The sequence below is a fragment of the Hippopotamus amphibius genome, chromosome 6 (genome assembly GCF_030028045.1).
Source record: "Hippopotamus amphibius kiboko isolate mHipAmp2 chromosome 6, mHipAmp2.hap2, whole genome shotgun sequence".
Lineage (NCBI taxonomy): Eukaryota > Metazoa > Chordata > Mammalia > Artiodactyla > Hippopotamidae > Hippopotamus > Hippopotamus amphibius.
The window spans coordinates 7,914,367-7,926,885 of NC_080191.1; the positions used below are offsets into that span (position 1 = coordinate 7,914,367).

Here is a 12,519-nt window from a genome sequence, read left to right on the forward strand (position 1 = left end):
ACAATTAGCAAATCTAGCCAATGGACATATGTAGAACACTGTAACCACCAACAACAAAATATACATTCTTTATGTATAATTGATTATATGCTGGGCAATTAAGTAAATACAAATACATTTTAAAGGATTGAAATAGTACAGAATATACTCTCTGACTATAAAGCCATTAAGCTAGAAATTAGTAACAAAAAGATAATTAGAAAATCTCCATGTGTTTGCTAATCAAAATAATATACTTCTAGATGACCCATGGGTCAAATAAAAATCACAATGCAAATTAAAAAATATTTTGCAATAAGCAGTAATAAAATTATTACATATCAAAATTTGAGGGATACAATTTAATACATGCTTAGAGGGAAGTTTATAGCTTTAAAACCATATGTTTGAAATGAAGCTGACTATCAATAAGCATCTATATCAAGAAATTTTTCTGAAAAGCGTCATGTTAAACCCACTGAAAGCAGGAGAGAAGTAATAAATCAGCAATAATGAAATTCAATAAAGCCAAAAATTGGTTCTCTAAAAAGACTAAAAAATCAATAAACCCTTTGTGATTTAAAAAAAAGAGCATGCAGAATTAATATAGTGAATGAAAGTGAGGATATTTTATAATCTTATAATCATAGAAAAGTCATAACAATAATTTGATGTCAGTAAATTTGAAAGTTTAAATGAAGTAGATGTTTCTAGAAAATGCAGCTTACCAAATTAACAAAAGAAATAGAGAATGTCAAAAATTCTGTTAAAGAATTCATAATATTTTTAAATAATTTTTATTGGGGGCATAGTTGATTTACAATGTTGTGTTAGTTTCAGGTTTACAGCAAAGTGAATCTGTTATACATATGTCCACTCCTTTTTAGATTCTTTTCCCATGTAGGCCCTTATAGAGTATTGAGCAGAGCTCCCTGTGCTATACAGTAGATTCTTATTAGTTATCTATTTTATACATAGTAGTATGTATGTGTCAATCCCAGTCTTCCAGTTTATCCCTTCCCCCCTTACCCCCCAGTAACCACAGGTTTATTTTCTATGCCTGTAACTCTATTTCTGTTTTGTAGATAAGTTCATTTGTAGCCTTTTTTTAGATCCCACATATACGCAATATCATATGATATTTGTCTTTCTCAGTCTGGCTTACTTCATGAGTATGACAGTCTCTAGATCTATCTATGTTGCTGCAAATGGCATTATTTCATTCTTTTTAATGGCTTAGTAATATTCCATTGTATATATGTGCCACATGTTCTTTATCCATTCCTCTGTTGATGGACGTTTAGGTTCCTTCCATGTCCTGGCTATTGGAAATAGTGCTGCAGTGAACATTGGGGCACATTTTTGTTTTCAGTGTATTGTTTTCTCCAGATATATGCCCAGGAGTGGGATTGCTGGCTCATATGGTAGCTCTATTTTTAGTTTCTTAAGGAAGTTCCGTACTGTTCTCCATAGTGGCTGTACCATTTATATTCCCACCAACGGTGTAGGAGAGTTGCCTTAAGAATTGATATTAAACCTTCCCACAAAGGAAACTTGAGGCTAAATGGTCTCATGGTTGAACTATACCAAACTTTTAAGAAAAAATTTATTCATATCTTATACAGATCCTTCCAAAGAATAGTTGAGAACATATCCCAACTTGTTTTATTAGGCCAGCATAACCTTAATACAGAGTAAACAAAAGACTTCTCAAGGATAATACATGAAAGGAAGTTAATGGACCAATTTCTTTCATGAAGATAAATGCAAAAATTAATAAACATAGTAACAAACTAGAAGCAAATCCAGCAATATAATTTAAAAACATCTTCCTATTTTGAGATCAGCTGATTAGCAATCTTAATTCCAACTGCTATCTTAATTTCCCTTTGCCATGTACTGTAACATAGTCACAAATTCTGGGGAATAGAACATAGATTGCTTTGGAAGGCCATACATACCTCTCAACCAGGCCAGGTTTAGTCCAAGGATGCAAAATTGTTTAATACAGAATAAATCAATCAATGTAGTTCACCACATTAACAACAAAAGAAGAAAGTCACATAATCATAAATGATGTAGGAAAAAATGATAAAATCAACATTATTTTTAAAAAATCTTAGGAAATTAGGAATATATAGGAACATCCTTAATCTATTAAAAAGTGTCTACAACAGAGAACAGACTTGTGGTTATCAAGGGGGAGCGGGGTTGGGGAGGAAGCAACTGGGAGTGTGGGAGTAGCAGATGTAAACCATTTTATATAAAATGGATAGACAACTGGGTCCTACTGTGTATTCAATATCACCTGTATTCAATATCCTGTGATAAACCATAACGGAAAAGAATTTTTAAAAGAATGTATATTTTATATATATAATATAATATTATACTTATATATAGACTATAATATTATATATATAACTGAATCACTTTGTTGTCCAGCAGAAATTAACATAACATTTTAAATTAACTATACTTAAAGAAAAAAAAAGTGTCTACAAAGCAAAGCAACAATAACAACAAAAACCCTATAGCAGGCATCTTGTGAAATGTTGAAGGCTTTCCTTTTTGGTTTAGGAAAAAGACAGTCATACTCTATTTTACATTGTATTAAAGGTTCTAGCTAATGTGATAAAGGAAGAAAAAAATAAATTAAAAATAAATAAAGATTAGAAAGGAGATAAACAATCATTATTCACATATAATAGATTGTATACATTTTAAAAAATCCAAAATAAAGAGTTATGAGACAGATGGTAGTGATGGTAGCATGTTATGAATGTATTTAATACCACTGAACAGTATACTTAAAAATGGTCAAGATGATAAGTTTTATGTTGTGTGTATTTTACCACAATAATAGAAATAGAAAAAAAAATCCAAAATAATTATAGATAGGTTAGTGGAGATTAGGAAAGTCTCTGGATATGGGGGTCAATATTTAAAAATTAACTTATTTTCTATATATGCAATAAAGAAAAAACAAACTGTGCCATTTCCAGTATTGTAAAAATAATCGTATACATACAAATGAATCTAACAAAGGATATATGACTTCTATTATGAAAATTATAAAACATTATCAAGAAACATTCTAAAGACATGAAATAATTGGAAGGATACACTATGTTCATTGATAGGAAGATGCAGTGTTGTACAGATAGCCATACTTCCCAGTGTGATCTATAGATTTAGCACAGTTCTGGTCACATTCCCAATAGGTGTGTTTGTGTCTGTGTGTATAATCTGATTCTAAAATTCACATGGAAATACAAAGGGCCAAGAATAAACAGAACATTTTTGAAGAACAAGGTAGGAGGACTTGTCTTATTGGATAGCAAGACTTACTATAAAGCTCCACTAGGATTAGCTCTAATAGACAGGCTAGTGGAATACTGTAGAACCTCAAAATGGATTCAGAAATACATAGAAATTTGGTTTATGACAAAAGTGCCACTGTAGAGCAATGGGGAAAGGATAGTCTTTTCAGTGACTGCTACCTAGGTCCATTCACAAAAATTAATTCCACATCAATGATAGATTAAAAGTGCAAGCTAAAATAACAGAGCTAAGAGATAATATAGAAGATCAAACTTGTAATCTTAGTGTATAAAATGATTTAAAAACCTACGCTTTCGTACTAAATCTAAAAGAAAAAGATTGATAAATTCCATCACTTCCTCATAGAAGACATCAAGAGAATGAAATAGCAAGTGACACAAGAGAGGATGTTCGTATCATATATAACCTTCAAATGGCTCATATCCAGTCTTCCTTCAAATCAACCCTAACAGGACAAATGGTAAATAGAAGGTGGGCAAGAGCACTGACTAGGCACTTCTCACATGAGAAGAATCCAAACAACAAACACATGAAAAGGTGCTTAACTCTCAGTAGTGGGGAAAAACATAAAACTGCAATAAGTTATCACAATTTACCTACAAGAATTGCTGGATGTTTACAGACTGACAGTGTCGAGTGTTGTGAAGATGTGAAGCGGCAGCAGCCTCTCACACTGCTGAATGGAGTGTACGCTGGTACAGCCGCTTTTGGAACAGTTTGACATCATCTCCTAAAGTTCAAGCTGGGCACATCCTTAACCTAGCTCTCCTGAAGTATATTTCCAACAGAAATGTGTACACTAAGACACGTTTCTAAGACTTGTACATGAATGTTCATGGTAGTGTTATTCATAATAGCCTCAAACTGGAAACAACTCATATATAATATCAACATTAGAATGGGTAAATTGTGGTGTAGTTATGCAGTGGAATATTTTATAGTATTGAAAGTGAACATCCTATAGTTACACGAAGAAACGTGGATGAATGTTACAAATATAATGTTGACTGTAAAAGGTAAGGCACAAAATAATACATATCATATGATTCTATTCACATAAACTTCAAAAAGCAATAAAAACAGGAACTTCCTGGGCGGCGCAGTGGTTAAGAATCCGCCTGCCACTGCAGGGGACACAGGTTTGATCCTGCTCCAGGAAGATCCCTCATGCCACGGAGAACTAAGCCCATGTGCCACAACTATTGAGCCTGCACTCTAGAGCCTGTGAGCCACAACTATTGAGCCCACGTGCTGCAACTGCTGAAGCCTGCACGTCTAAGAGCCCAAGCTCTGTAACAAGAGAAGCCCGTGCACCGCAATGAAGAGTAGCCGCCACTCGCTGTAACTAGAGAAAGCCCACATGCAGCAACAAAGACCCAACGCAGCCAATAAATAAATAAATAAAACAAGGAATTCCCTGGCATTCCATTGGTTAGGACTCTGCACTTCCGCTGCAGGGGGCACAGGTTCCATCCCTGGTTAGGGAACTAAGATCCCACATGCCGCAGAGTGCAGCTGGAAAAAAACAAACAACAACAATAACAAAAACAGGAAAACAAAAACAGGAAAACAACAACAAAAAACAAGCTCATAGTTATAGGGGAAAAAAAGCAATAAAAACAAAACTACAGTGTTTAGAGTTACCTGCTTAAGGTGTACAAGTATAAAGAAAAACAAGGAAATACGTATTGTAAGAATCAGAATAATGGTTACCTTTGTGGAGGAAGGAAGCAAGGGTGACAGGCGAGGAGACCAAAGTCGGACAGTTCTGGGGTTTTTATTTCTATGTTATTTTTTATGTCTTATTTCTTATGTTAGTTTGCTCAGTGTTTGCTTAAATCAGTAGGCTGTACAATTTTGTATACTTTTTTCCTACATGTTTCATGTTGTACAATTGTAAAAAGGTTTAAAAATGTAGAGAGATTGCTGAACAAAGGTTGGAGGAGACAGATTTCATGTAAAAGTCTGTTTTTAAAGAATGGTGATAAGTAACAGTTAAATGCAATTAGATTTATCCAAAACTTTCCATTTGGTAGTGATTAAAGCTCAGTAAGTAATGAATGCCTTCCTTCAGTAAACATTGTTTACCAGTAGGTAAGTACAGGCAGTCCTCACTTTGTATGGTAGTGTGGGACCAAAAAAAATGACCATACAAGATAAAACTGTCCAAAATGATCTTAATAATCAGTGGGAAAAAATAAGTTGTTCCATAATCCATAATCTTTAAAAATTTTTGTCAAAACATTAAAAAGTCTTCTTTGTTGGTTATAAGTATATAAGGAAATGAAAAAAACAGTAAAGCTAATATTAATTTAGTAAAATATAATATGAAACATTAGAACAGTTAGAATTATAATGCTTTATTTCTTGTAAAAAACTTACCAAGAGCAGTTTGGACAGTGCTTTACCTTCTCCTTGTGTAACTTAGGAAAACAGAGCTAGTAGAGTAAGCATCTTTTCTGTGCCTTGGCAAATTTTCTTACTCTTTTCTACTAAATTTGGGTCATCTTCTAACATTTTATCCTTTGCACTTTCAGTATCATGAAATATCTCTGAGAATTCCTTAGTTGTGAAGCTTTTTGCTGTTGTCACTTCTGGGACATCTTCCTTTTTGTCATGACTACTTTCCTCATTTACATCAATAATTTCAACTTCACTAAATTCCCCTGACTGCCTATCTAGTGTCTCTCAAACAGTGGCAGTGGCAACGTTCCCACAGTCAGCTGTTTTTTCTGTTACTCCACTTATATTCAATTTGAATTTCACTCCAGTGTCATCATTTTTCCTTTCTGTGCCACACTTTTTATCTTTGTTGGCCAATTCCCTCTTTCAGTTACCATTTTGTAAAGTTTCATGAGTTTATCACTGGGAGGCAAGAAGGTAAACCAGTTACATGCTTTGCTGTCTGTAGGCGAACTGAAAAACAGATGAGAAGTAACCTATCACCAACAGACTTTGAAAAGAAGTGATGTGATTGGTCACTGAAATGATGTGTATCTCATTAACATAGTGATTTGTGAACTGAAGTACCAGCAAAGGAGTTTATATGGTTACTAACACTTAGTATACTGTGGTAAGTGAAGTTGGAACCATGTTGTTGGGGGACTGGTATTTAACTAAACTGTAGAAGCTGATATTTGGGCATATGGGAAGCCTGGGAAGTGAGGATTGACTGTAATTCAAAGAAGGTTGAACCATTTGATCAATTAAATAAATATTTGGTTGGTTTTGGTTACATTGAGGATGTAGGGCTACTTGAACTATTTGACTTCTGAGCTATTGAATGCCTAATACATTTTCTGTGGAAATGTAATTTCGATACTACCCTTGTAGCTTCTTTAATCCTCTTAGGTACTCCCTTACGGAGGACCTTTCATAATAACTCTCTAGAACAAACCCCCTAGTTGTAGTAAGTAAAATCAGTGATTTTAGGAGAATAATAGTGATGATGATAGTGAATTCATCATGAAGCAATTGACATTGAAAGTAAGTTTGTAAAAAAATGTATTTTATATAATATTGACATTCCAGTAATTGTAGATAAAACAAGTTAACAAATCAACTTTGTTTCATTTAGTCAGATGACTCCATTTTCACCATCTTCATACTAGCAAATATTTTATTATTAAATGTGAAAGATAAGGTCTCAGTCTGTGTTGGTTGAAACTGAAAGGTTTTAATTTATTGTTTGATTTCCTACAGGTGAACTGGCATAGAGGTTGATCTCAAGATGCCATTAGTGAAAAGAAACATCGATCCTAGGCACTTGTGCCACACAGCACTGCCTAGAGGAATTAAGAATGAACTGGAATGTGTAACCAATATTTCCTTGGCAAATATAATTAGACAACTAAGTAGCCTAAGTAAGTATTTTTACATCAATTAAAAATATTACTCACAAACCAGAATGTTATGCTTTAGGATGTTAAGACGATATTCTTGTGATTAATTTGGGGGCAGGGATAGTTGATGAGAAGAGTACAAAATTATCTTGAAAAAATAGTCATTTTAAGTAAAATTAATGCGTTTTAGAATCATTTCTTCTTCTCCTGCATGTTTCCTCTGGGAAAGGGAAATAAGGACAGAATCTAGGAAGAGAATCACATGATGGTTAAGAAGTAGTGAGACTTTTTAAAATATGATTCGGTCTATAAAAGGTGGTGCTTGAGTTGTACTTTTGCTTTCTTGTTATCGCTGTTTACTTTTTTAGAGGCTTCAACTCTTTGTGTTTGGGGATGCTAGTATCTCTTTATATACATATATATCTTATTAGCCTAGGGAAATATTTTTATATTATCAAATATCTAAAAGTGAAAGGTATGGGGTAGTAACCAACTAGTGAGAGGATTAGGTTAGTCAGGTGAGCTGTCTAAAGGACATTAGGATATCAGTCAAGTGTCTGATTTGCAGCATGATGGCAGAGAGGAGGCAAGCAGGTTGGTGAGATAATAAAGGCCAGTGGACGGGACAGGTTAGGGGAGGAGGAGATAGGCAATGTGTTTCCATTATGAGATTACAGAACAGAGCTACTAGGTTAAGGAATTAAATACCCATTTATTCTAACTGTAATATTAGAAAATTTTTAAAAACTCTAGTTTATCTTTTGAATTGAAGGTTTAGCTTTTTATTAGACATTTATATTTCATTTTAAAGATAAAACAACATGTTTTTGGTCTAGATATCTTCTCTAAGTAGTCCTAGATATATCAGCCATACCCACCCACATAGATTGTCCTTATAGGTAGGATTAGCTCCTCTTTTCTTTTCCTTTTAACTTTTGTCCTTTCTTTTATAATTGAGTACTTAGCACAAGGTAAAAAGAGCGTTAATCTGATTTGTTTCAAGTGAGAGCATTTGGACATACACATGTAGCTAGAGCAACATAAAAAGTTATATTTGAATGTTTTTAGTAAGAGCACTAAACTTCTACATTGCCTGTGAAATAGTTGTACGGGTAAATTAAAATACTGTTAATTTAAGTGTATTCCTTGTCCCATTTGGTGGTTTGGTGGTTTTGTTTTTTTTTTTTTTTTCAGGTTGGTTAGTGGCAGTGAATCACTAATGTATTATATTGTTTACTCGTTTCTTCCTTGAGAAAGTCAATATAAAATGAACTTTTGAGACAACTCAAAAGAAAAGACCTACAAGTAGAGGGTTTTATTTATTTTTTTAATGATAATAAACTTTCAAAGAGAAAACCAAAAAAAAAAAAAAAGAAGAAAAAGCCTAGAAAGCACATTAATATATGATTAGCCATATTATTTAAAGTCATTTGCTAGCACTAATTGGTTTTATGATCCATTAGATTCTAATAATGTAACATAACTTCATATAAAATTTATATATGCTATATGTAGATGGGTGCATCCGCTTGTTAATATTAAAATATATGTTAAGAGCATAGAAATGACATTAATGAATTTGGTTAAAACATTAAATTAAAATATTAGATCTAATATAGGCATCTTGTTTTAGGTATATTTTCAATATAGAATTTAGAACTAATTAAGTGTGTCAAATTATCATTACTAACCCATTTCTTACATAACCTAAAGGTGAAAATTTAAGGAATTTTCAAATCTGATACAGATAGTGCATATGAGCAACATCTGTCAGCAAGCATGTGGTCATGTTATAGCCAAACTCTGACAATAGAAATACAGTGTGAAAATATAACTAAATTAGGTTTTGGGTGCTTCAGACTTGGAATCAGACTATAGAGGCATTTTCTAAGCAATTTGTAGAGATTTGAAAAAAGAAAACAAGAGGAAAAGCATAAAATATTGTAGCAAGGTGTAACAATAGTTTACCACCCCAGAATTAAGCTTTCTGGCAGCTTTGCCACTTGACATAATTGAGAACCTGGAGTTAAATTTAAAAAGCCTCTAGATAGCCAGAATACACAAGCCCAAGCACTAAAGACCATGCACATAAAATAACCTATGATCCTCAATCATAGAAAATTTGACAGATAGATAGCAAAGTAGATGGGTAGGAGGGTGGATAAATAGATTGGCTCTATAAGACTAATTATATAATAGACAATGGATAGATAACACTGAATATTTTGCTGTGTAATAAAGGTACATGTTTCTTGTCTGAAAAGAGCATACCCCATTTAGTGGAAGAGTCTAATATAATGAATTCTGTGTTTCAAACAATGTGAACATATATATAATTAAAATCATGAGTTTTAGATTATAGGAACTGAGAAAAGAGAGGTAAGCATAGGTGAAATCATTAGAGGAGGCTTGCTGAATGAAATGTGAATTGAATTGGGCCTTTAAGGAACAAAAGAATTTGGAAAACGGAGACGAAGAAGGAAGGAGTTTCAGCGAGCGCGTAGAATTAGGCAACTGAATGGAGGCAAAAATAAATATATGAGGGGGATTAAAGGGACAAATGATATTAGATATGTATGGTGGAGCTTGATTATGGAGAACAATATTAGGTGAGAGGATTTGAATTTTAACATCAGAAATAATGAGACCTCATAGATTTTTGAGTAGAGACATAGTATAGTAAATGTAAGGTTAATTGAAATTCAGATACATACACAATTAGCTTTACATTTCAAACTTTATTCCTTTCACCTCTCTCTTGGGAGGGAAGGAGGAGGTAGATTTAGAAAGCAAGAAGAGATATAAAAAGAGAACAGATGGGGTGTTTATCTTATCCACTGCAGTTTTGGCACTTAAACCTGAGGTGGGGAAAGTGCAGACTCTTTTTTAAATATCTGTTAAAACAAACAAACAAAAAACAAAACAAAAAATAAAAAAACACCCAAACCTGTGGGCCCTCTTTCCAGAAAAATGCAAATACATTAAAAATCTGCATATAATTTCAGGTGGTATACAGACTGTAAGTTAAAGATCCATGTATTAAGTTCTTTTTTAGGGGTAAAGTTGTCAATTCTATCTCTGTATCCCTAACATTTGATGAATAAATGAATGGGATGCTTTCCTTATCTGCAAGAGAAACTCTGTGTCTCTGGAAGTGTCTCTGATACCATCCCACCCAAAAGTTTAGATGCTTCTTTCTCTGTGCTCTGTGGCTCTTACCTCATTTTATAGTAAGAGCTGCCTGTTGTTGAGCTCCTATCCTGTATCAGGTACTCTACCATTCCCCCCCGCCCCCCCCACACACACTTTTTCTGTCTCCTTTTCTTATAACTTCTTTGAAGGAGATATTTTTACTCCTATTTTATAGTGAGGAAATTGATTCCAAAGCCTCAAAGTGAATGGAACAAAGATTTGGACTTATTAAATTGGTTTTCATATTTATTTAAATGTCTGTTTCTCCCTCTGTTCAAAACCCATCAGTGTCAGAGACCTTCTCCCAGTCATTTTTATATCTCCAGGATCTGGTACATTGTCTGGCACATAAGACATTCTCAGTCATTTTGGTTTAAAGAATATATGTGAGCTAATGAATATGTATAAAATTATCCTTTTTCTCTTAATTTATTATAGAGAGATTAAAGTTATGATTTTTTTTCCTAAAGATTATAATATCTTCTAGGACAGGTATTTTATGTTTTATTTTTGGTGTCTTCAGTAAGAAACACACATACCAGGCACAGGGTGAGCCCTCAGTAAAGGTTTATTGAACTGATGATATATTGAAGTGCTTTGAAAAAAAGACAGCCATTGTTCAAATGTAAACTGGTGGAATTAATGAATTCATTCTATAAGTATTACAGGAATTCTGTAGAGCTTACTGTTGAGCTACATTTAACCTAGACAGTATGCTTGAGTCTAAAATATCTTGATTTAGGAAGGCCATCAATTTTTTTTAATCAAAGTGTTTGACTTATCTTTATATTGTGAGCATTTACTCATACATGACTAGAGGAATACAGTAATTTTAGATTTATGATTTTTTAAGAAACTAGAATGAGAGAAAATGTAATATATCTCTCATAAATTTTCAGAATCTCTGTTTTGGGTTTACCTGAAATTAAGTCACCTACTCGGTTTATGAAGAATCTTGGATTCTGCCACTTGGCCTGAAATTCAGTTCTAGTATAGAGTCTGTTTATAAATGCTGAATTGGGATGAAGAGATGTATTATTTGTATGTACTTTACATTATAACCTCTCTAACCCTCAACAGGTGTGTAGATAAGGATAAAGCTGAAGAGTACTTCCTTAGCCACAAGTCATCTACCAGGAAGTGGTAGAGCTGGTATTTAAAACCATATTTCCCAGGGTTTGTATTTTATCACAGTTGGATTACTTTAGGCCAGGGTTTAAAGTTTAAACTAGTTTCAAATAAATACCAAATTCATCAGGGCAGCATTTTTAAATGTTAAATTGTTTGATATTTGTCTCTGATAACATTAAATTTTATGGTATATGCTTCATTTTTGCTTAGGTAAATATGCTGAAGATATATTTGGAGAATTATTCAATGAAGCACATAGCTTTTCCTTCAGAGTTAACTCATTACAGGAACGTGTGGACCGTTTATCTGTTAGTGTCACACAGCTTGATCCTAAAGAAGAAGAATGTAAGTTTATTCATATTATATTTTCTTTCACATGTGTGTTTTTGGTTAGGTGGGATGGGTGATATGTTTGAGAACAGTATTATACATGAATTTATTAAAAAAACAACAACAGGGAGAAATGTGCTTCAATTAATCAAAGAAAGACATACACACACAATATGAATATACTACAAATCTTTTTTACCCATAACTTTTGTTGTATATGTTGTAATAGATCAGTGGCTTATGTATAAATGCCATTAGCATGACTCTCCTGGGTTTTCTATTCTTTTTTCCTTTTTTTACCTCTTATATATTAAATAGCTCTTTATTTTTTAACAAAAATTTTTTAGCCAGACTTTTCCTCCATTTTCTTTCTCTTTTCTTTTCTCCATTATAATTTATTTGTATACTTTTGTCTTAGAAATAAAATTATTTGTCAATTACTTGAAGTTCTTAGGTTTGGTTCTTTAAGAATGCAGTTCCTTCTAATATGCTTTTGTGTGTGCATATTGCTAACTTGCTAGAGTCTGATCTGGTTATTTAAATGTTACTTCCCAATTTAAATGAACATTTCCAAAAAAAAAAAAATCCCCAGATTGCCAGTATATAGGACAAAAATGTTCTATACTGAGATACTAAACTAGGGATATCAGATTTTTAAAAAACCACATTACAGGCTAAAATAATGGTAGAAACTTTAGTG

General features: G+C 33.0%; 1 protein-coding gene across 1 annotated transcript in view; it reads left to right on the plus strand.

Moving 5' to 3' along the window:
* Positions 1 to 12,519, plus strand: part of WASF1 (WASP family member 1) — an 81,798-nt gene that overhangs the window by 56,595 nt on the left and 12,684 nt on the right. The window contains exons 2-3 of the mRNA XM_057739091.1: positions 7,027 to 7,187; positions 11,700 to 11,834. Coding sequence (XP_057595074.1) covers positions 7,055 to 7,187; positions 11,700 to 11,834 — 268 coding nt within the window. The 5' untranslated portion in view covers positions 7,027 to 7,054. The remainder of the gene's footprint in view (positions 1 to 7,026; positions 7,188 to 11,699; positions 11,835 to 12,519) is intronic.